This window comes from Lytechinus pictus, chromosome 13 (assembly GCF_037042905.1).
Source record: "Lytechinus pictus isolate F3 Inbred chromosome 13, Lp3.0, whole genome shotgun sequence".
Taxonomy (NCBI): Eukaryota; Metazoa; Echinodermata; class Echinoidea; order Temnopleuroida; family Toxopneustidae; genus Lytechinus; species Lytechinus pictus.
The window spans coordinates 18390641-18412500 of NC_087257.1; the positions used below are offsets into that span (position 1 = coordinate 18390641).

General features: G+C 36.1%; 2 protein-coding genes across 6 annotated transcripts in view; both read right to left on the bottom strand.

The window, feature by feature from the left end:
* Positions 1–6754, bottom strand: part of LOC129275101 (protein boule-like) — a 39248-nt gene extending 32494 nt beyond the window's left edge. For both annotated transcript variants that reach the window (XM_064109023.1, XM_064109022.1), the window contains exon 1: positions 6476–6754. In XM_064109023.1, coding sequence (XP_063965093.1) covers positions 6476–6496 — 21 coding nt within the window. In that variant the 5' untranslated portion in view covers positions 6497–6754. The remainder of the gene's footprint in view (positions 1–6475) is intronic.
* Positions 6755–13191: 6437 nt separating this feature from the next.
* The window catches only part of LOC129274603 (solute carrier family 23 member 1-like), a 19076-nt gene continuing 10407 nt past the window's right edge, over positions 13192–21860 (bottom strand). For all 4 annotated transcript variants that reach the window (XM_064108513.1, XM_064108516.1, XM_064108512.1 and 1 more), the window contains 10 exons: positions 21369–21475; positions 20469–20614; positions 19953–20076; positions 18958–19114; positions 17548–17801; positions 16785–16914; positions 16153–16302; positions 15394–15489; positions 14403–14612; positions 13192–13796 (listed from right to left, as the gene is read on the bottom strand). In XM_064108513.1, coding sequence (XP_063964583.1) covers positions 13744–13796; positions 14403–14612; positions 15394–15489; positions 16153–16302; positions 16785–16914; positions 17548–17801; positions 18958–19114; positions 19953–20076; positions 20469–20614; positions 21369–21475 — 1427 coding nt within the window. In that variant the 3' untranslated portion in view covers positions 13192–13743. The remainder of the gene's footprint in view (positions 13797–14402; positions 14613–15393; positions 15490–16152; positions 16303–16784; positions 16915–17547; positions 17802–18957; positions 19115–19952; positions 20077–20468; positions 20615–21368; positions 21476–21860) is intronic.

The following is a 21860-nucleotide window of genomic DNA, read 5'->3' on the forward strand; positions in this document are numbered from 1 at the left end:
AAATAACAACGATTGAGAATCATGTACAGTATAAAAGAACACACATTTAGAAGTTTATTTTCAGCAACGTAGGCCTGAGTCATTACATTTATTTTGATTTTTTCGCTATTTATAAATGGGGCTTAATTTAAGGTTATAAAAACCTTCACCAAAAGTTGCTAAAATTTCATATTTTGCATCTTTAAATCCATGAAAAGGTTATCTGTTTGCCATATTTCCTTAGAATTGTTTTCATTTAGCTGGAAACTATAAAGAAAGCCAGTGAAAATATTCAGCTCTTTATTGACTCTGTAAAAGATCGTTTTATGATGTAAAAAAAAAATCAAAAGTGGAGTGGCTAAAATTTCACATTTTGCATCTTAAATCCATGAAATGGTCATTTATTTTCCATATTTCCTGGAAATTTTTAAAGATTAGTTGGAAACTATCAAGAAAATTAAGAATATTCACCTCTCTCGTCTTTTCTTCATCATTTTATGATGTTACACTCGGTCAATTTTTTTTATTGTAGTCCCGAAAGTAGACTTTCATGGGGTTTTTTCTTGGTGTTGCAGCATAAATCGTTGATCGTATCGTTTGATCATTTTACACTTGGTCAACATGAAAGTCTACATGTGGGACCACAATAATAAAAAGCATTTACCAAGTACATCATCATAAATCAGAGTAAAGAGAGTCAAGAAAGAGCTGAATATTCTTCATTTTTTCAGTAGTTTGCAACTATCAAAACATTTTCAAGGTAATATGGAAAATAGATAGCCATTTCATGGATTTTTGCAAAATGAAAAATTTTAGCCACTTTTGGTGGTTTTTTTTGCAAATTGCTCAAGTAGCGCATGCGCAGTCATTGCACACATAGAACGTAAGATGCGATGGCACGTTTTTCGAACGAGGTACCTGGCAATAAATTATTGGTAATTGGCGCTGTTTTTATATCAGTTTCCACTGTTTTTTTACTGGTTTGACATAATCTGAGAGAAAGTTGTGATTATCCAAATGATATTGAAATTTAGAGGGTCTACTGATATTTTATTTCCAAAACAACCACTTGCCCGATCGGGCAATTGACTTTGAGAAATGCTTGCCCGCAGGTCATTTACACTTGCCCCGGGCAAGCAGATTTGTCGCGCCCTGATGGTAACAATGATCAACAGCCAATCAATATGAAGGATTCCATGAAAGGTACCGATGGCATGGCAAAGTTACTATAATATACAAATAATGCACGTACAGTAAGCGCATGCATGCAGGGCCAAATAATGAACGATGTGAGAGAAGAGCCAATGGATATACCGCACCAGGTCCGCAGGACAGAGTGCGGTATATCCATTTGGCGAGTCGAGCACAGAGTTCATTATTTAGGTCCTCTATGCACAAGAGTGTGTGCATTGTTTGTTTTATACAACCCCCTCCTTCCCCATGTTACTGAGTTGCCCTGAATGCTATATTTGATCTAAATTCTAGATATTTCTAGATAATTCCAGACCTCGCACTATCCTGCACTCTGACGTAAGAGTGCAGGATAGTACTTTTGGTATGACGTCAGAGTGCAGGATAGTTCATTTACAGTCTGGTGTATTGTTGTACTACTACTGGTGAAGTGCAGTGTGCAAGTGTATATGTACATCATCTGATAAAATAGATTGCTTACAGCGTGCAAGTACTCAACCACCTCTATTAACGGAGCTGGGTCTTTTGTAGACAGTTGGCAGCCGTCTGTTTCGAGGAGTTTTTAAACATTTCTTTATTCTTTTAATTTCTCCTCGTACACAGACGGCTCGCTATCGTGCAGCCACCATTAGGGGGTGAACAATGCAAAATCCCCCCACCGGGGCTCATCGTCTTTTGTCTTTATTTCATAAAAATATTGCAAAAGAATTGTACCAAAATAGAGATTATTAATCCGTTTTGGCCTGAAACGCACCAAAACGGGGGAAAATAAACTTAAAAGGGGAAAAACAGTGACTTACTTCGGCTGTCACGCAACTTCACTTAAGTACTTAAGTACATAAACATATGGCCATTGAGTCCCCTGTACAGATGGCGGCATGGCGCTAAAACTTCGGTCTCTGTATTTGGTGAGTGGAGCCAACGTATTTCAGCGGAACAACCAACATAACAGAGACCAAAGCTTTTGGTCTAGGTCTTTTTGTACCTCTTATTTAAAGATGTGAAGAGAGGTACAAGTACAATTAACTGTGCTTTGAGGGGGGGGGGGGAGTTCCAAAGTCTATTGAATCTGGGAAGATGCTCCTCTGGTAGACAAGTTTTCTGGCAAAGGGAACGATCTTTATCTTTGTCCATACAAAGATGAAGTACCAAATAGGAAATTTGATGCTTTTTCTGATGCCTGATTTTTAACAAGATTGGGAAAATTATGAAGGGGAAAAACATGTGCCTAACAGAAATGTCTTTTTACCGTAGTATGTAGACTCGTCTCTAGATCTAGATCTATAACGCAAGGGAAATGGCAATCTTACATGTACCCAAGGCTCGACATTAGCGGTGGCCCGGTGGCCCGGGGCCACCAGAAATTCACTTCGGGCAACCATTATTGATAAAATGTTAAGTTTTGGTGGCCCGAATCGGGCAACCAATAATTTTCAAAGTAGCGCAATTTTTCTCCCAATTTTGCACGCATTTATCAACATTCTACAGTTCAAATTGCAAGCCAGTTCGTCATGCGCCCTTTTTGTTGATCTACACACAAATACACACACACACAAAGTATGCATATTAGGCCTACAGCTATAGCATACAGTAGCTATTATCCAGCCAGCCGCGCCGGCCGGCTGGCGTGAGTTTGCATGAAGCCACTGCATACAGCTGTGCTCTAGATCTTGCTCAGCCTATTCAGGCAAGTACATCACAGTCCCACATGTGCATTTGTATGTATGTTGATACTTGGTTTCTTTCGAAGCTGTGTCTTTTCTAGCCAAAAATGAACAGACAGTTTCTTTCTTTCTTGTTTATAAATGACTTCTTAAACCACTCTTGAGAAAGAAAATACTTTGGGAAGGCATTTCATCGATATGAAATGTGAATTTTTCCAACATTTTGGCAAATATAGGGAAGGACTTTTCCCACAGTCACGCTTTTTTTCCAGATTCAACTTTTGCCGTTTACTTATTATTTTTTTTCTTTCATTTTTTTTACAGTGGTTAAACCATTTATACCCCTTCCCATTGAATATGCCTGATAAAAAAATATGTTTCTACTGAAAATTAAATAATACAAACTAAAGGATATAAAAATAGAAATGTGCCATTCCCAGAAGGTAAGTGAAAATTATTTGCTTGGTTTTTAATTATATTCCAGTCAGAATAGACTGTTGCCACAGCTGTTAAAAAACATTCGTAATGGCTTCTTAATTTACCCCATGTTTATATTAATTTTGTTTTATTCATTTTTCTTTCATTTTCTTTTCTTTTTTCTCTCTCTAATTTTTTTTTTCCCTGTTCTTCGTTTTTTCTTTCTTCATTTTCTTTCTTTTGTTTTATTTCACATATTTCTTTTATTATTTTTGTTTTCTTTTTGTAATATACTTTTTGAAAATTATTTTCATTTGTTTCCCCCTTTTATGCATTGTTCTAATTTTGCAGCATATTTTTCTGTGATTTTCTCCTGCTATAATATGCTGCAAAAGAGAAAACAGAAATAAACTGGATTTGAGGCCTGCATAATCTAGGTTTCAGGATTCAAAGAGGAAGAAATGAAAAACCATTGTTTTGTACATTTATCTGAGTTTGCTATGCACTATTTATTTACTTTACCATTATGAGTGTGTGTCTATACGGAGATAAAAAAAAAAGTCCACACAACCTGCGAACAATAAAATTCATTTATTCTCTTTCAATCATTTCATTTTTACAACGATAAAAACAATTTATATTTTACCACAAACCAATTAGCAAAGTAAAATAACAGCAAACAAGGTTTACATACAAGATGATAAAGTGAAAGTAACTTAGTGGTAGTGGCTGCAGAATTAATATTTCAGAAGTTTGTTTTATTAATTTTTAATGTTTTTCTTTATATTTTTCGGGCCACCAAACTTTAATATCGGGCCACCAAAAAAAATTATTTGATGGTTTTGGTGGCCCGAACGGGCCACCACCAAAAAAAGTTAATGTGGAGCCTTGATGTACCACACAAACAAATAAGGGTTTGCAATTTATCTCTTAATCCTTATTTCAAATGATCATAGTTCTTGTCCTTCGTCCTTCATGTCAAAAGATGCCCCTGAATTTTCTCCTTCCATGCATTTGTAAAAGCTAAATTCAAATCACATTTTTCTGGCAATGAATTTCCCCAAAAAGGTGCAATCTGTTTTATGCTAACAGTTTAGTATGGCTTCAGACACCTTATCTAACGTAATTTACCCACAGAAACTAGATCTACATGTACCTTTAGATCTTACTTAGCAGGCCCTAAAGACAAAGTTAAGTAAATTAGATCTAGTGATCTAGATAGTAGAGGTCTAACTAAACTAGATCTGTTTGTTACTATTCTGTAGATTTAACGTTGAATGAGTGTAGGTCTAGATCTAGACAGGAATAACTGTCGTTTCTGGGGATTTATTTAACAATTTCTGACATTTTAGCTTTACTATGTATTGGTGAGTGGAGCCAACGCTGAACTGCGGAACAACCAAAATACAGAGACTGAAGCTGTCTAGATCTAAGTTAGCTATTAAAGCATAAGATCTATGTTAATCAATGTTAGGCCCCTATACGTTACTCGTTAGACAGGCCTAACGTTAGGCCTAGATACTAGACTATTTTGATACTAATTTTACTTTTAGTGATCAATTTAAACACCAGGGGTGGTATTCTGAGATCCATTTTATCTCAGATAAAATAAAATATTTTATCTCCGTTAAAATTAGTGACATAAAATACCCTTAAAATCTCTCCAAATTGGTATTCTGAGAACAATTTTATCTTCATTTTATCTCTGAAAGGCACACCTATTTTTTAATCAATATCCAATTAGAAACGAGCTTTTATAGCTCTCTCATATCACTCAACCAATGGAAATCCATTCCTCTAGGAGGTGTGGCGAAGGAGTGAGATTGCGTCAATTTATTTACTTCAATACGCTTGCACTATACGCTTGCGCGTCTTTACAGGGATTTTTTTTTTTTTTTAATGGCAATACTCTTTTCAAGCATCATTTCAAAAGACAATATTAGTCGAGAAAAGTCTTATGTACAGGAATAACTTTGAGGTGTTGTTTTCAATGAATATATCATTTTTCTTAATTTTCATGCCAACATTTGGAGTTAATTCACCTAAAAATATTGACCAAATCAACGTCGCGGAGATAAAATAGCCTCTACCCTCTTTTAAGTTTATTTTATTTTTTCTTCAAAGTAACTTGGGCACAAGCACATCACCCGCGTTAACGTTGTAATGGCCAGATACGCGATGGGTATGTCTACGCAGCCACTGCTCTGTTGCGTATCATCATAGATACGCAAGATAAAATTTATACACAAGATAAAATTTTAAATTTTATCTGACTCTGAGAGATAAACTGTCATCTCAGAATACCAATTTCATTTTAAGAGATAAAATAAAATATTTTAAAGATAAAATGACCTCAGAATACCGCCTCAGAATTTTAATATAAAATCAATTTTTAAAAAAGATTGTCAGATTTACAAATCGTAAATCTGACAATCTTTTTTATTTAATTTTAACAATACCTGTACTATAAGTACTAGGTTCACTTGCTATTATTTAAAGGTAAATGCTAGTTTTGGTAACGATATCAAAATGAGTTCGTACAGAATCCAATGAAATGACCACCAAAGTGTCTGTTTGTATTATAAATAAAACGCATGTGCCAAAGGATTCTGAAAGAAATTGTGTAATTGCTGAGAAATCAGCAAATAAGCACAGGATTCGGATAGAGCGTCGGGCCCGACGCTCAAGTCAAAGCAATAATTATACACAGTCCCACGTGCGCTTATCTGTGTTGGGGAAGTTCAGTCTGAACATTATTCAGCGTAGATTTCAAGATTTCACAAAGTTCAGTTTATGTAACTGTACTCTGTACCAGATCTAGATCCTCGATGATATACTGATTAAGTCTGGTTTTACACTTACAAGTTACAGACTTTCTCATGAAATCAGTGTTTACTGCAACTACCCGGTACTGGAATTTCTCTTTAATGCTAACTTTAGTGTGATAACAATAGCCAATATAATTTTGGGATTTGTTTTGTCTTTGCAGCACTTTCCATGATTCATGTAACAGTTAGGGGCCCGATTTATATCATCTAGCGCTTGTTGTAGCATCATCCATCTCCCCGCACTTATGACATGTCATGCTGTAGACTCGGGCTCCTCACAATGAATCAGTCTCACCACATTTTGTCTTTTCAATTTCAGAAGACAAGTTCCCAACAACACTGCAAATCATCGCACACGAAAGAAACTTATAAATTGTCTCTGATGGTGTGACTTACCGATGCTTGTGATTCCGACATATTTCAGGTCCAATTTTCATCTCTAATAGGTCATTAAAAGATAGCACGTCATGTCAACAACACCAGCGAATAACAGAAATGTAATCTTGCGGGTAGCTAGCTAGCTGCGACCGCCAACGTCAGCAGCACGGTACGGGGGCGCGGCGGGCGCCGGGCCGAGCGGTATGGCCTGTGCGGCCGATCTGGATGGAGTACCGGTACTCGGCGCTGGTGCAGTTGCTACGGCACGATGTTGGTCTTGCTGCATGGACGTAATGCACAGATTTGGCGCGGTAAAGTTGAAAGTGCATGGAGTTCTACATTCCAGTCATTCCATTAGGGAGGGGGATATTCTTTAATTTAAAACTCTAGACACTCATGCAAAAAAGTTAAAATTAGTAACCCTGTATCCAATTCCAGGAAATCTATAAATATTATTACAATTGACATTATCGATTTTGCATCTGGAGATTATATGACAACATGGTCAATGATACACATTCTTTCTATTCCCCCTAATTCTCTACATGGACGATTCCGTCTGGAAAGTTTCTTTCATGAAAAACAAATGTAAAAAAACTTTATTGACACGTGCGAATATCGCCTCACCTGGCGCTGCTACAGTACAGTACCGGATACCACGTGTTGTTTTGTCATTTCAAAATGTAAAATAGAGATGCTCTACGAGATGCATCTCTGACCATGCACGCTAACCGAAGAAAACCATTATCCAATCATTTTCTTTTGTGATAAAATTGTGTACTGAGTACCGGTACCTGCTGTTTAGATTTTAGCGTGTCTTTTACTTCTGTATAGACTTCAAGGGATTTCCGATGAAAACTTTGCTATTGTTTATTTTGGATAAATTGTATTTAATTGGCTTTAATTGTTCATTGTCATATTTTTATCTTTCCTTAGTACTCAAACAGTAATATGTTTCGTTAGTAAATCTGGATGTATTTACTGCAATGTTTTGATTTCTTGTTTTTTTAATAACGGCTCTGATGAAAACGAGCAGATGCTTACTTGGGCTATACCATAGAGATATAGATATAACGTAATTAGTATACATCTCTATACAGAACCTACCCTTCTTTTGTTATGCGAAATAAATGAATGAATGAATAAATAAACAAATAAATAAATGTATGAATGAATGAATAAACAAATAAATAAATATCTAAATAAATAAATAAATAATATTAGATGTGAATAGGTTAAAACAAATAAATTGCACCACTAAAAGACTGGGCTAAAGAACTATTAGTTTATGAGCGAAATGATTTGAACTTGTGTTTGATTAAAGGCACTCGTTTAACAAGCTGATCAATAAACCATCAGAGGGCCTGGCGTCGCGGAGGGTCGCCCCTCACAGGGGCCAGGGGCTGTTTTCTGGCGTGCTCAAAACGTAAAACTTACGATAACATATGAGCATGAAAGGTGAACTTGTTGCTTGCATGGTCAGCCCCTACCCGCTTTCATTTCATTTCATTTTGTTTATTCCCATTTCCAACATCATTTGTTTCGTATTTTGATTATATCATATAAACATGTTGGGAATAGAGGAGACCATTGACGGCGGAAGCCAAAAAAATTAGGGGGGGGGACGACCAAAATTTTTTGACAAGCAAAAAAAAAGGGTTATATATCAACCAAAATTTTAGGGGGGACCAACATAATTTTTTGACAAGCCAAAAAAAAAAAAAAAGGTTATTAACAATAAATTTAGGGGGGACCTGTCCCCTCCGCTTCCGCCGCCTATGGAGGAGACTGCCCCCCACAAAAAAGGGGGAGCTAGGGTACATCCCATTTTAAAACTGTTCCGCATTTTAATTGTTCGGGGAAGATTTTCATAAGACCCCCATGTTTCAATTATTTTTCGCGCATTTCCCCTGCCTGAACTGAAATTAGTCTGTAGGCACAGACCAAGGAGATATCTCCTTGCACAGACCCTGATGGAAACTTTGATCAACAAGTGTGTCTCCACGCAAAGACTAGCACACACAAAACTTGCTAGGGCCTTCAGTGCACAAGTCATGAGTATATAGGCTGCAATTCAGACCCTTAACTCGAGTGAAGGATTTGCACAGCAGACTAAACTGAAATCGGTATATAGCAGCTAGGGCAGAGGAACCGGGGTGGGGGTCGCACTAGGCGCTTTTTTTTCAGTGTACATATGACCTGTAATGGAAAACATAATTATGCTTATTCGTTTTATATTTTATTATCTAAAGTATAATTGAAGTTCAAGTGTATAATCATGGACAAACTCTATTAAGGCCATTATAGAGAGAGATAAACCTCCATCAATTTAGAATTGAGAGTAATGATGTTTTTATTATACGTATAAACTATTATTTTGAAAGATTCTACAATATTTATATACTCGAATCGGATTTGTTGCTTATCATCCTCCCCACACACGCACACACACAACGAAAAACAATGAGGTCTATAGAGGCAAGATTTACAAAATAATGTAAATTTAATGTCATACATAATTATAATGGCTTATAAACCACGTTTTATATACAAGTAATTATAAAACTTGAGTCTACAAAGTAATACTTTTTGTAATCCATGATCGATGATTTTATATATATACAACCTGAGCTAATTTACAATAAATTCAGAGCTGATAACACCAACATTACGTAAACACCAGTCTTGATGAGCGAAATAATATTTAAAATTTGTGTTTTACTCAACCGAGTTAAAGAACTCCAACGTTTATATTACATGCCAACAACCCCTCCCATTAAAGCATAAAGTTCCCTTTCATTAAATAAAGAACAACTAAAAATATACACCACACGTGAATTCAATGCATAGGCCTGTTCAAATTTTATACACTCTTTTATGATTTAACACAATAATCGTGAAAAGTTATCTTTAAACATGCAAGTTTATGGGAAATATAAAAGGACTAATGAAAAGTGAACCACTAAAAAACATATAAAGGACTTTGGTTCTGTTGCATTTTCGCCGCTATCTTGCTCCACGACAACAATTGATAATAATGTGGTCGGCGGCTTCCTTTTTGACTTAGCCCCCTCACTTTATCAGTGACCAGTTTTCAGGCCTACTGTATAGTTATCATTTTGTTTTCAAATAATGACTGTTTCCTTCACATGCAATCGTTAAGGAGGTCATTCCGATGTTTAACAAACATCACATCTGCACTGTTTTTTATATTTGAAAACAAAGTACAGGTTCGAAGAAACATTCAATTCAATTAAAAAAAAACCCATTCAATTCGGAAAGGGGAGGAAGCTCTCAAAATGAACTTGCACAACATACCGATACTAAAACAAAACAAGTGGAATGCCTCTGGCTGTCTCACCTGCATCACGCGATTCAATATAGCAGCAGTGCTGATTTTGAAAACTACTATATCTCGCACAAGATACTTGGTTACTCTTATTTCCACGTTTTATGAACTAGACCAATACACTTATAGAGATATGATGGCAATTCAACAAATACCCCCAACGTGGCCAAAGTTCTTTGACCTTACATGACCTTTGACCTTGATCATGTGACCTGAAACTCGCACAGGATGTTCAGTGATACTTGATTACTATTATGTCCAAGTTTTATGAACTAGACCAACACACTTTCAAATTTATGGCTGTAATTCAACAAATACCCCAATTTGGCCAAAGTTCATTGACCCTAAATGACCTTTGACCTTGATCATGTGACCTGAAACTTGCACAGGATGTTCAGTAATACTTGATTACTATTATGTCCAAGTTTCATGAATCAGATCCATAAACTTTCAAAGTTATGATGGTAATTCAACAGATACCCCCAATTCGGCCAAAGTTCATTGACCCTAAATGACCTTTGACCTTGGTCATGTGATGTGAAACTCATGCAGGATGTTCAGTGATACTTGATTAACCTTATGTATAAGTTTCATGAACTAGGTCCATATATTTTCTAAGTTATGATGACATTTCAAAAACTTAACCTTAGGTTAAGATTTTGATGTTGATTCCCCCAACATGGTCTAAGTTCATTGACCCTAAATGACCTTTGACCTTGGTCATGTGACATGAAACTCAGGCAGGATGTTCAGTAATACTTGATTAACCTTATGGCCAAGTTTCATGAACTAGGTCCATATACTTTCTAAGTTATGCTGTCATTTCAAAAACTTAACCTCAGGTTAAGATTTGGTGTTGACGCCGCCGCCGCCGCCGCCGCCGCCGTCGGAAAAGCGGCGCCTATAGTCTCACTCTGCTATGCAGGTGAGACAAAAACTAAAAAAAAACTGTTTTCGTGCTTTCAAGAAAATAACATGCAGCACGACAGACAATGATAGTATAAAAGCATTTTATCCCTCGACATAATATAGCTCATCGCCACAAATAAACACACAACCTTATAATCAACTTAACATCTGGGGAAGACATTTCTATCGTTAACATAGGTAAACAATGTTTTTTTTAAATTAAATTATTGTTTTACAGCAACTTTTTAAATACACGAAAGGCTTTTCACTGAGCAAATCTTCCACTATGAGGTCAAGTGGGGGCAGCCGCATAGGGCAGTGGGCGACAACCACCTTTTTTTTCAAGTAGCGATAAAAAAGAGAATTGAGACTATGATTATCAAAAATAAAGGCATGCTGCGTCGTGTAATTCTATCTAGCTCAGAGACAAAAAAAAAAATCATTTTTGGTAGTCTTGTCCCCCGAAATACCCCGGCACCACCACGGGGGGAGGGGGGGGGGGGCGGGCGTTTCATAAAGCTGTTCGAAGTTAAGAGCAACTTTAAGAACGACTGCATGGTGATCCATCCTTGTGGTAAATGATAATTTGTTCATTGGTGATTACTTAGCGCGTAACATTGGCGTAGCTAGGATTTTTTTCCTGGGGGGGGGGGCATTGTGTGTGTATGTGTCACAAGGGCTGATCCCACTTTCGCCAATAGGGGATGGGGCCCAAAATTATCTTCACCTATATTTTCCCGATCAGTCACTTCTTAGCTTTATTTTTATAAAACAACATAAATATGAAATAATCTCATAAGCCCAATATAAAAAAGTGCGATTTGCGAGCAAATTTTTATATATCTTTCATGTATTTTGTCCTGAAAATTTAACATTCTGGGCAATGTTTGTGACCCTGAACAAGATGCGTATGTAATATAGATAATTACTGCGAACAAGCGCGAGCAGAAATTTTTAATAAATTTTCTAGCATGATCGGAAAGGGACCTATTAAGGACATGTTTACAGCTACCCACAAATACGGTACATATTTCAATAATGGGAGCGCTTTTTGTAATCATATAGATATGTAACAAAACACTTGATGCGAGCGCGAAGCGCGAGCGGAAGAAAATTGAGATATCAGACCTAAAAGCGGGACACTCTATTCATATTTTGTAAATCATGAATAGGATATGGTTAATTGGGTATCATTAATAATGCGAGCGTGAAGCGCAAGCAGACAATTTATTCTGATCTGAAACTGGATAATTTAAGCATATTTTAAATAAAGAACATGCAGGCTGTCTCAATAAACATGCGTGTGCGCGATTTAGTTTTAGATTTAGACCTATAATCTAGGCATTCTGAATACATTTTTTAATCATGAAGATTTATAATGCAAGCGCGAGCAGAAAACATTTTGATATTACAAACTGAAAAAGGTCAATTTAAACAGTATTTCAAGTATTGTGTAGGAAAATTGAGAAGTGGATGTGGATCACACTCAATGAATGATGCGAGCGCGAAGCGCAAACTGATATTTTTTGTTATTGTTTTAACAAAGGACCGGGACATTCTAAGGATATTTTGTCATATGAAAATGATGACTATCTTCCTATTATTCCTAAGCTTGTCGATATTCCATTCTGAAAAGGCCCAAATTGGTTAATAGAAATTTTATTTAGTAACATGAAAGATTTTTTTACAAGTCTTCCCCCAAAATTATTTTATTCACTTGTCTTCCTTCTCTTATTTTCCTCTTCTTTTTTCTTCTGTCATTTCCCTTCTTTTTCTTTTCTTCTTTCTCCCTTTTTTGGCTCCGCCATTTTTTCAGGGGGGCACTTGGGGGGGGGGCACACCAAATCTCAGGGGGGGGGGCTCGTGCCCCCCGTAGCTACGCCACTGGCGCGTAAGAAATGTTCACCAGTTGTTAAAGTCGCTCTTAACTTACGAACAGCTTCATGAAACACCCACCTCAACACATTCACATGATGCACGCATATTCTTCTCAATCTCAGCCAATACATGAGGCTGTATTATTTTGGTATTAGAGATAAGGGTCGAAAGAAGTCGGGCGGATCCAGGATTTTCCACAAAAAAAGGGGGGGGCACATTTTCCCGTGGAAAATAATCTATTTTAACTGAATTAAAATCATTTCGCCCCTGAAACATCGCAACCTATTTGACATAACTGACTTTTAAGGATTTATATCATTTTTTAAGTTGTGCATTATTGACATCCTATAAAAAGTTCCATAAAACATTTCAAAATATATAATAAAATTCATAAAAATGGCACCGTTTTGATCACATCAATTTGCGTTATAAACGCTTTGAAAGGAAGATTCACCTTAAAATGTGAAAGACAAACCGGGAAAAAATGATTGTTATCATATATATATATATATATATATATATCCTCCCATGACCATATCATGCTATAAACTGAATCATAGACATCTAGTCCACAAGTTATTAAACCATTTTTTTTTTTGTAAACAAAATGAGTAGAAATCTTTTTCTTCATTACCCAGCAAGTGCAATTTCATATTAATTTCAGCTACAAAAACCTTGATCATAATATGATTGATTCTAAAATCGTTATGTCTACTTCTCTGAAGACCTTAATCTGAACATGATTATGCCACAATAATTTAAAAATTATATAACCAAACTTCCAATAAGTTACCAAAACCCTATGCATTTACAGTAAATAATACTGACTTCCATCAAATTTAGAGAGCAAAAACGAAAGTTTTCATGAAGGATGAAAGGACACATAGCGATAGGCATTATTTTGGTCTTTGCCCTCCGCCTATTTTTAAAGATAAGTTTAAATATGTTTACTTATGTTGTCATAAAGTTAATAGAAGGGCCTGTTTAAATATCAAACGGTAGTCGACTCGCTCTGCTCTAAGTGAACGAGATCCTTCGCAAACTTCCGAATCGGTGGATGACCATTTTTTTTACTTAGCGATCAGTCGCCCTCTACGTTGGACACGAGCAAGAATACCTTGTTTTATCCATCAACATGTTGGAAGACGATTCACAGTGGTGTTGTAGTAGATATGGAGTTTATGGCTTCTGGTTGTTCCGGGTCTAATTCAGAAAAGAAAGCGAAATTGTGATGAGGAAAGCCACCAAACTCATGAAGAGTAAGAAATGTTATGATTGTGAATAATCAAATAAGTACTTTGAAGTTTGAACGAAAGCGAGAGATGAAAAAGACATTTTGTTACAAGTAATCTGCTTACGATGACAGTACTTCTCCTATAAATGGGGAATGATATAATTTGGTAGTAGATCCTTTTTATTTGGAAATTTTTAAAATACAATTTTAGCAACGATTCATGCTGCCAAAACGGTATTAAATACATTCGTTATGTTATGAAAATGTAAGCAAAATATCAAATAAAGTCATATCAAATGAAGGAGACATTGACATAATTATAAGAGACTAAAGAGAGAAGCGAATAGAAGATAAAAGAGAGAGGGGGGGGGGGGAGAAAGGGGATGGAGAGAGGGGGAGGTGGGGGAGAGGGAGAGGAGGAGGGAGAACGAGGGAGGAAAGAGCACAGGAAGGGGCGATCATGACACTTGAGAAGAGAAAGGCAGAGGAGAAGTTCTTAAGAATCATTGCAATTGCGGATTTTTCTAAAACGGAATTGACTGAAAAAGAAAAAGAAAGAAAAAATCTTCATTTACCAGATCGTTTCCGTCGTTTACAGCAACCAATGAAGTTCGGGCAGAATGGCAAATAAAAGAAACAGGGTACCCTATTGACAATCCGCGTCAACAGCCACGGGAGCTCGTAGCACTTGTTGACGAGTTCGGTCACTCTTTCGTTTAACGCGCCAGACTCCCCGTCTCCGGTGATGCGTTGCCATTTGACAATACCCCTCTCTTCAGCGGTTCCTGAAAAGAAAATTATAACCCTGAAAATAAGTTCCCTTTCATTGGCTTTCTTATAATGGGTTCAATGAAATACTGCAATTCCAAATTTTGGGATATCAACGGAAAGCAAAATATAATAATAATATGAAGAAAACGCAATGCAATACACGGAAAACATGGATGTATCAACCAAGTGGATTTCTTAACATGATCGTTTTATAAAAAAAAAAACTCTCAAATGTTCGTGGATGAAATTTATTAATGGCAAAGGCCACACTTTGATCATCCACCACTTTTGACTCATATTTCGACAGTTTTTTTTTATTCAGATCGAACCTTTGCTGTCGAAAATAGTGCCCCAAGTAATGTGAAAGGCTATTAATCCATTATGCGGTACATAATAATACCCTAAAAAAACACATAAAAACATAAGAAACTCTGATGCTTCACTCCTTTGCTTGGCATTTTTCCTGAAAGCAAAAACAATACTCTCAAAGAAACTCTTCCATATACGACCTTGTCTCAGGGCAGGTCCCAACGACACCTCACGTAATATGACTAGGTATAAAGTGAACTCAAAGAACAACTAAATTTAGTTAAAATGACAAACTAGAACGTTCAATTATATATTTACGTGAAATTGTTTTTTTTTCAGTCATACCTCAATATTTCCTAGTCAAATTTATAGAACAATTGTTATTTCTGACTAGAAAATATATAACTTGGTATATCAGTTGCACTCAGCTGACTACTAAGGTAGTCATTTTGACTAGTTTGATTCTAGAGTGGTATAAATACATACCTGGTATTGTGTTGTCGAGGATGAACCCAAAGAATCCTCCAACAAACATACTGGTGCTCAGGAGAACAATGAGGATCTGATCTATTTCAGGGATGCCTAAGGAAAATAGGGAGAAAAATGAGGGTTGATTATAATTCACTTCGTTCGAGAGAAGATAATAAAAAAATATTACTAAGGATAAGACAAGTGGGGATAACATGAAGGGATAAACTTTTTTTTTTAACAATAATATTGATTGTAATTCTTGTAGGTCTATGGTTTGTCGTAGATTAAAAATTACACTTAAATTATTATAAATAAAAAAAACTGATTGGAACCTTTAAGCTCAAGGGCAAAGAGGTCGTAATGTCAAAATTGATGAACTGTACTGAAACAGAAGCATTGGACTAAGATTAATCGTTTCTTATTCAATAAAATGGATCAAAATGCCATTTTGTTAGTCGTAGTAAAAACGACTTTTAAAAATATTCAAATTTGATATAGACCCTATTCTTTGAACGAATGAAATGATAATTATGTTGAAGCACATTTTCACTTATGATAAACTAATGCAAACATAACTTCATCTGAGTCAAATTGACTTGTTTCCTAGTCACGCTGTCTCTTATTGATTTAATTCTCGATAGTGATGGCGCACTATTTAGAGTCAAATTAATTCAGAATAGGAACCACTTTAAATCGAAATGGATTTGACTCCAATCTGACCCAATTTCTAGTCAAATTTGACTCCACAGAAACAAGAACATGACAGGCCTATACCTGTAGCAATGTAATCTCTGTTGTTTCCTGTCTCGATCCAACTCGGCACACAGAGGCCAGAAAATATGGCAAAGCCAAGAACGAAGATATTTCTTGAGGAGTTGAGATCAACATACTGAAGGTTTGATAAGCCCACCGCTGCCACCATGCCTGTCAAACAAAATAAAAAAAGAGAAAAAAATCAACATGATTTTGATTTATGATTTCATTATGATTATTATAATCATTATCATCATTACCATTATCATCATTACCATTATTATTATTATTATTATTATTATTATTATTAATATTATTATTATTGTTATTTTTATTATTATTATTAATATTATTATCATTATTATTCTTATTCTTATTATTTTCATTATCATTATTATCATCATTGTTATAAGCATTATTATTATCATTATCATTATTACTATCATTTTGTTCATTCATTTTTTATATTATATACTTTATTATTTATTTGACCAAACCTTTGTCTCTCTAAAGGTTTACTCCGAATAAATGTTTACCCCCAAAGAAGATCACTTTCCATTTTTTTCTATTTAGAGAAAGGTTTTGAGAATTAAAAGAAAGAAGAAACATTATTTTTTGTGGTAATGTAAAATGAATAATTCGAGAAGGCGTACCAAACATAACGAAGAACATCCCTCCTACAATAGGATCAGGAATGGTGACGAAGATAGCTGAGAACTTCGGTAGACAACCAATTAGGATCATGATCGCTCCACCGGTTTGAATTACTCTCCTACTTCCGACCTGAAACAAAGAAATACCAGGGCGAAAATGTGTATGGGCGATAAAAACTGTATACCTCAATGCATACACTTTGCAACTGGACATGTTTATTATTATTTTTTAATTGATTGTGTATAGTTATCTAATCACCATTAGTGGCCTATACCCGTCCCAACCCAAGTGAATTAACCCTAGAAAACCAGCAACCCCTGGGTCTGTGATGCATCAAAATAATAAACAAATTAGGATGATGAGTAGGTATAAAGTTTTGTAATGAGAACATTCAATAATTAATCATCAGAGAGCCATCTCCTGTGGCTGGTTCCATTCTATCGCGTGATCACGTCGCCGGGTCGGTTCGTCGCTTATATATTACCGGCTTTTTGTAAAGAGGGTTCCATAATAATTATAGTTCCCGTTGGGTTACGCGGCGACTATGCGATGAAATGGAACAATTCACTTTCTTTGATAATAGTCTAATCATTACAAAGTCAGCTTTATGGTTTCAAAAATAATTATACTAATAACGATTTCGAATTGTGACTTTTTATCATTTTGTCCTCTATGATATCGATCATACACTGACAAATGCCTTTATAAACAGCCACGTCCCTTGAAAAATATGAGGGGAAAAAGGGGAAACACCTAACAAACCTTTGTTATACCAATGGCACCTATGTTTTCACTGTACGATGTTGTCCCGTTCCCCGACCCGATAGCTCCGGCGAGCACACACGAAAAGCCTTCGATGAATATACCTCGATTTACCGCGTGAGTTGGAGGGGGAGGGGCTCCAGCTAGTCTTGCGCATGCGTAGTAGTCACCTACAGACTCGATCATTGACGCAAGAACGCCTGCCAGCATGCCGAAAACTCCGGCGACACTGAGAGTAGGAAGACCCCATTGACCTATGGAAAGTTTAGAAAAATAAGAGTGAATTGATTTACATCTCCATCACTTTCATCATCACCATCATCATCATCACAATCATCTTCATCATCATAATAATTATATCACCAACATCGACATAATTATCACCATTATCTTCATCATCATCATCATCATCATCATCATCATCATCAACTGTATCATTAGCACCAACATCGTCATCATCATCTTCATCATTATCGTCATCATCATAATCACCATCATGATCATCATTATCATTATTATCACCATCACTATCATAACCAATTATTGTCATCATCACCATCATCAGCACCAAATGTATGCTTACCGTCATCCTCATCGTCATCACCACCAAGCATCATAACGTCAATAACATCACTGCCTCCACAACCATCACCACCACCACACATCATCATCATCATTACGAAGGGGCGGTGATAGCTGACGAAACCACACTCTTAAAACAAATCAGTCAACATGGTCAAATTGACTAGATCAGTAGTCAGCTGGGTACAATTCTGTCGTATATTCTAGTCAGAAATAACTCTGTTCTTGTAACATACAACTAGAAAATAGTCAAATATGACTATAATAACAGTTGCACCCAGCTGACCCGATTAATTAGTCACTTTGACTGATTTGTTTTAAGAGTGCAGACTGTAAACATGAGTCAACTTAATAATTTGACATTATTATCAGTCCAAACATAACATAATTATTATGCATGGATGATAAAGAGTAAGTAGGGCCTACCGATCATTGCCAACATTCGGAACTTTCGTTCTTAATATACATAACGGAGCTGAAGTTGTGTTTCGTTCTCTTCAAATAATTTGTTTATACACTCTTATAACAAATCAGTCAAATTGACTACACCAGTAGTCAGCTGGGTGCAACTAATATGGCTATCACTGATAGTCACATTTCTGACATAATATTCTAGTTAGAAATAATTCTGTTCTAGTAAAATAAAATAGTCAAATATGACTAGAATAACAGTTGCATCCAGCTGACCCTATTAAGTAGTCATTTTTTACTGTTCTGTTTTTATAGTGTACTTCACAACAGTTGGTATAGGGACAAAATAAGTCATTTTGCATGCCTTCTTGTTGTCTCTTGAGTGAGCTCAGTGTTCATAATTGTCATCGCACTTACCCGGATACGGGAATCTAAACCACGGGGCATCTTGAAGAACCGAAGTTCGGATATCCGTTCTCGCCGGGTATCCATAAACAGTCGGACTGTCTGGAAACACATCATACACTGTAAGGATGTAGGTGAAAGCCCATGAAAGAAGTATCGCCATAATCACCTAAATGAAAACAAGAAGTAGGTCTGTTAAAATAACAATCAGGTATACAAAATATCAACACATTTTTCTTTATAATTTTCATTTTTAAAAGTAAATGTTATCAAACGGTGATACTTCATAAATACTCTATTTTTTTCACTTAAAACATATCTCGTCTTACCAAGAGTTACGATTGATCCGATCAACCTCAATTCTTTGGAAATCCATCATTTTCATGATATTTTCAACGGAAAATTTGAACAAAGTCCTTTGTAAACCAAAAAAATAGGATCTTGAGTTTTCAAGGGGCGGATCCAGGATTTTCTTTGTAAAGACGGGGCCTAGAAGTACTAGACCAACATTCTGATAAATAAGTGGTCACCTTTTTGACATAGCCCTGGAAGCGGGGAGGCTGAAGCCACCCCAAAAAGTTCTACATCACAATGGCCTTCATTCGGGAAGACCTTTTTGAGGGGAGGGGGGGGGGGGGGGCTTGCCAATTTCTTTATAATCAAACCAGCACTCCCTCTTGAAAAAAACGATCCCAGACCCCCTACTTTTTAAACTGGTGGATATACACTAAATGTTGATTATTATATTAAAGTATGATGGGGTGATAAAAAAGAGGTGGAAAAATCAAAGTGGCCAGACCTACACTGCCATTGGTTTTAGTCTTTTATAGTAAAAAAAAAAAAAAAAAAATCGGTGTATTTGATTCTCAAGCTAATATCCACGATATCAAATAGATAGAAATCTTGAATTAAAATACCCCAAAACGAGCACCTATATTCAAAACTTCTGTGTTGTTTTTGATTTAACACATTGCTCATAGTCGACACGCACAGAGTTTGTGACTCACAGGGAATAATCTGAAGATGTACATCTTGACTAGTCGAAGTTTTTGCTGAGATCTCGAAAATGAACAGAATGGGATGTAGGCACGTGACAAGTACTGGGAAAACAGGACCATTAATCCAATAGTACTGCGTAATTATGAAAGGAAAGAAACAAGAAAGAAAAGGGAGTACGTCAATAATACAAGTTTATTCCTAAATCTTTAAAGGCCAAATACATTATAATAGTATAACAAGAACTTAATTTGAATGAAGAGAGAAACATCACACAGACTGGTAGGGTACTGTCATATTTTGTAAACTCCACACATTTTTTTAAATTTCTGTTTTACATAATTTTTTAAATCATCATCAAATATTATCATTAAAAAAAGAAAATAAAATTCCAGTACTTACGGAGGGGGTACTGTCTTATTTCGTAAACTTTCATTTTTAATTAATGTTTTCTTTAAATATCTGTTATTAATCATCATAAATATATTTATCATTAAAAAAAAAGAAAAGAGTATTCCGGTACTTACAAACAGGCTATACCCCAGTGTGAACCCGCAAAGCCAGCCGCAGCAGGGAAGAGAGAAAGACCAATAAGAGCGATGGTAGGGGCGATTACTAGGGGCCCGAGAAACCTAAGCAAAAAACCGATCCCTCCTGTGATACCGATGATAACCTGAATATCAAACCAAATCATGAACAAAATAGATAAATCAATTAATTCAGATACTAATGAATATAGAAAATTGATAGGTCAATGATAAAATTGATATAGACCAATTAATAAAACATAAATGTGCATTTTTAATCAGTCAGGTCAGTGGCGTACATAGGATAGGGAACACCATTTCTAAAGAGCTACGAGCCAGCGAAGCGAGTGAACAAAATTTTAATTAAAATTCTAGTATTGTAATATATTTTGACATACTATTCAGAAAATTATATATTTCACCCTTCCCCTTTCTTTATCTCTCTTCTTTTTTTCTTGGTTGTAATACTTTTTTTTGGGGGGGGGGAGGGGGGCTCCCATATCTCCCATCTGTACGCCAGTGAGTCTCAATATAGGCCTAACAGTACAAATGTATAGTGAAAATGTGTCAGTCGGCTTCACCGTAAATGGGAATCCGTCAGAGATCTCAAAGTAATTTTTTGTCTAACGGTGAGCATTTACAATAATCGACAAGGGATATTGTAGGGTACACGAAGCGATCGCAAAGTGTAGGGTTTGGGTGGGGTTCTGGCTAAGCAAAAAACACAGTGAGATGGTATTTCTTACGTTTTTGTAAACGTTTATAACGTTCATTGAGAAGTGTGTGTGTGTGGGGGGGGGGGTGGGTCTGAAGCCCGCGGCCACCACCGGTTAAGGGGCCCCTGAATTGTTAGTTCGGAAATGAGAGAAATAGGCCTATTCTAGAAAATCTTAATCATACCTGAAAGCACGAAGCAACCATGATGTCTCCCTGAAGTTCCCTCATTCTCCCCCTCCAGAACTCGGTCCTGTTTGCTAGCACTTCAGGCGGCACATCCGTGGAATTCTCTACAAACATATAAAACTATTATTTTTTGCACACAGTCTCAACCTGTTACCAATAATCTCCAGAGGTTCAGAATCTGGACTATAAGCGACGTATGAGTGGGGGTGGGGGCGTGGTTGGCGGCACTATCACAATATTTTATTATATCGGTTAATGCGACTGATGTGCATAGCGAATGAATATCATCAGAATTAATTCAAATATGAACTGAACCGATATGATTGCAATACCACATTGAACTGTTTGTTCGTCTCCATGATTTGAAAAAATAAAACCATTACATTTCTTTCTTGTTATTGCCAAAATAAATGAAATAAAATCAATTAAATATCATAAATTGACAGTGGGTATAAGATCGTAACATTAATATTAACAGAAAACGTAAAT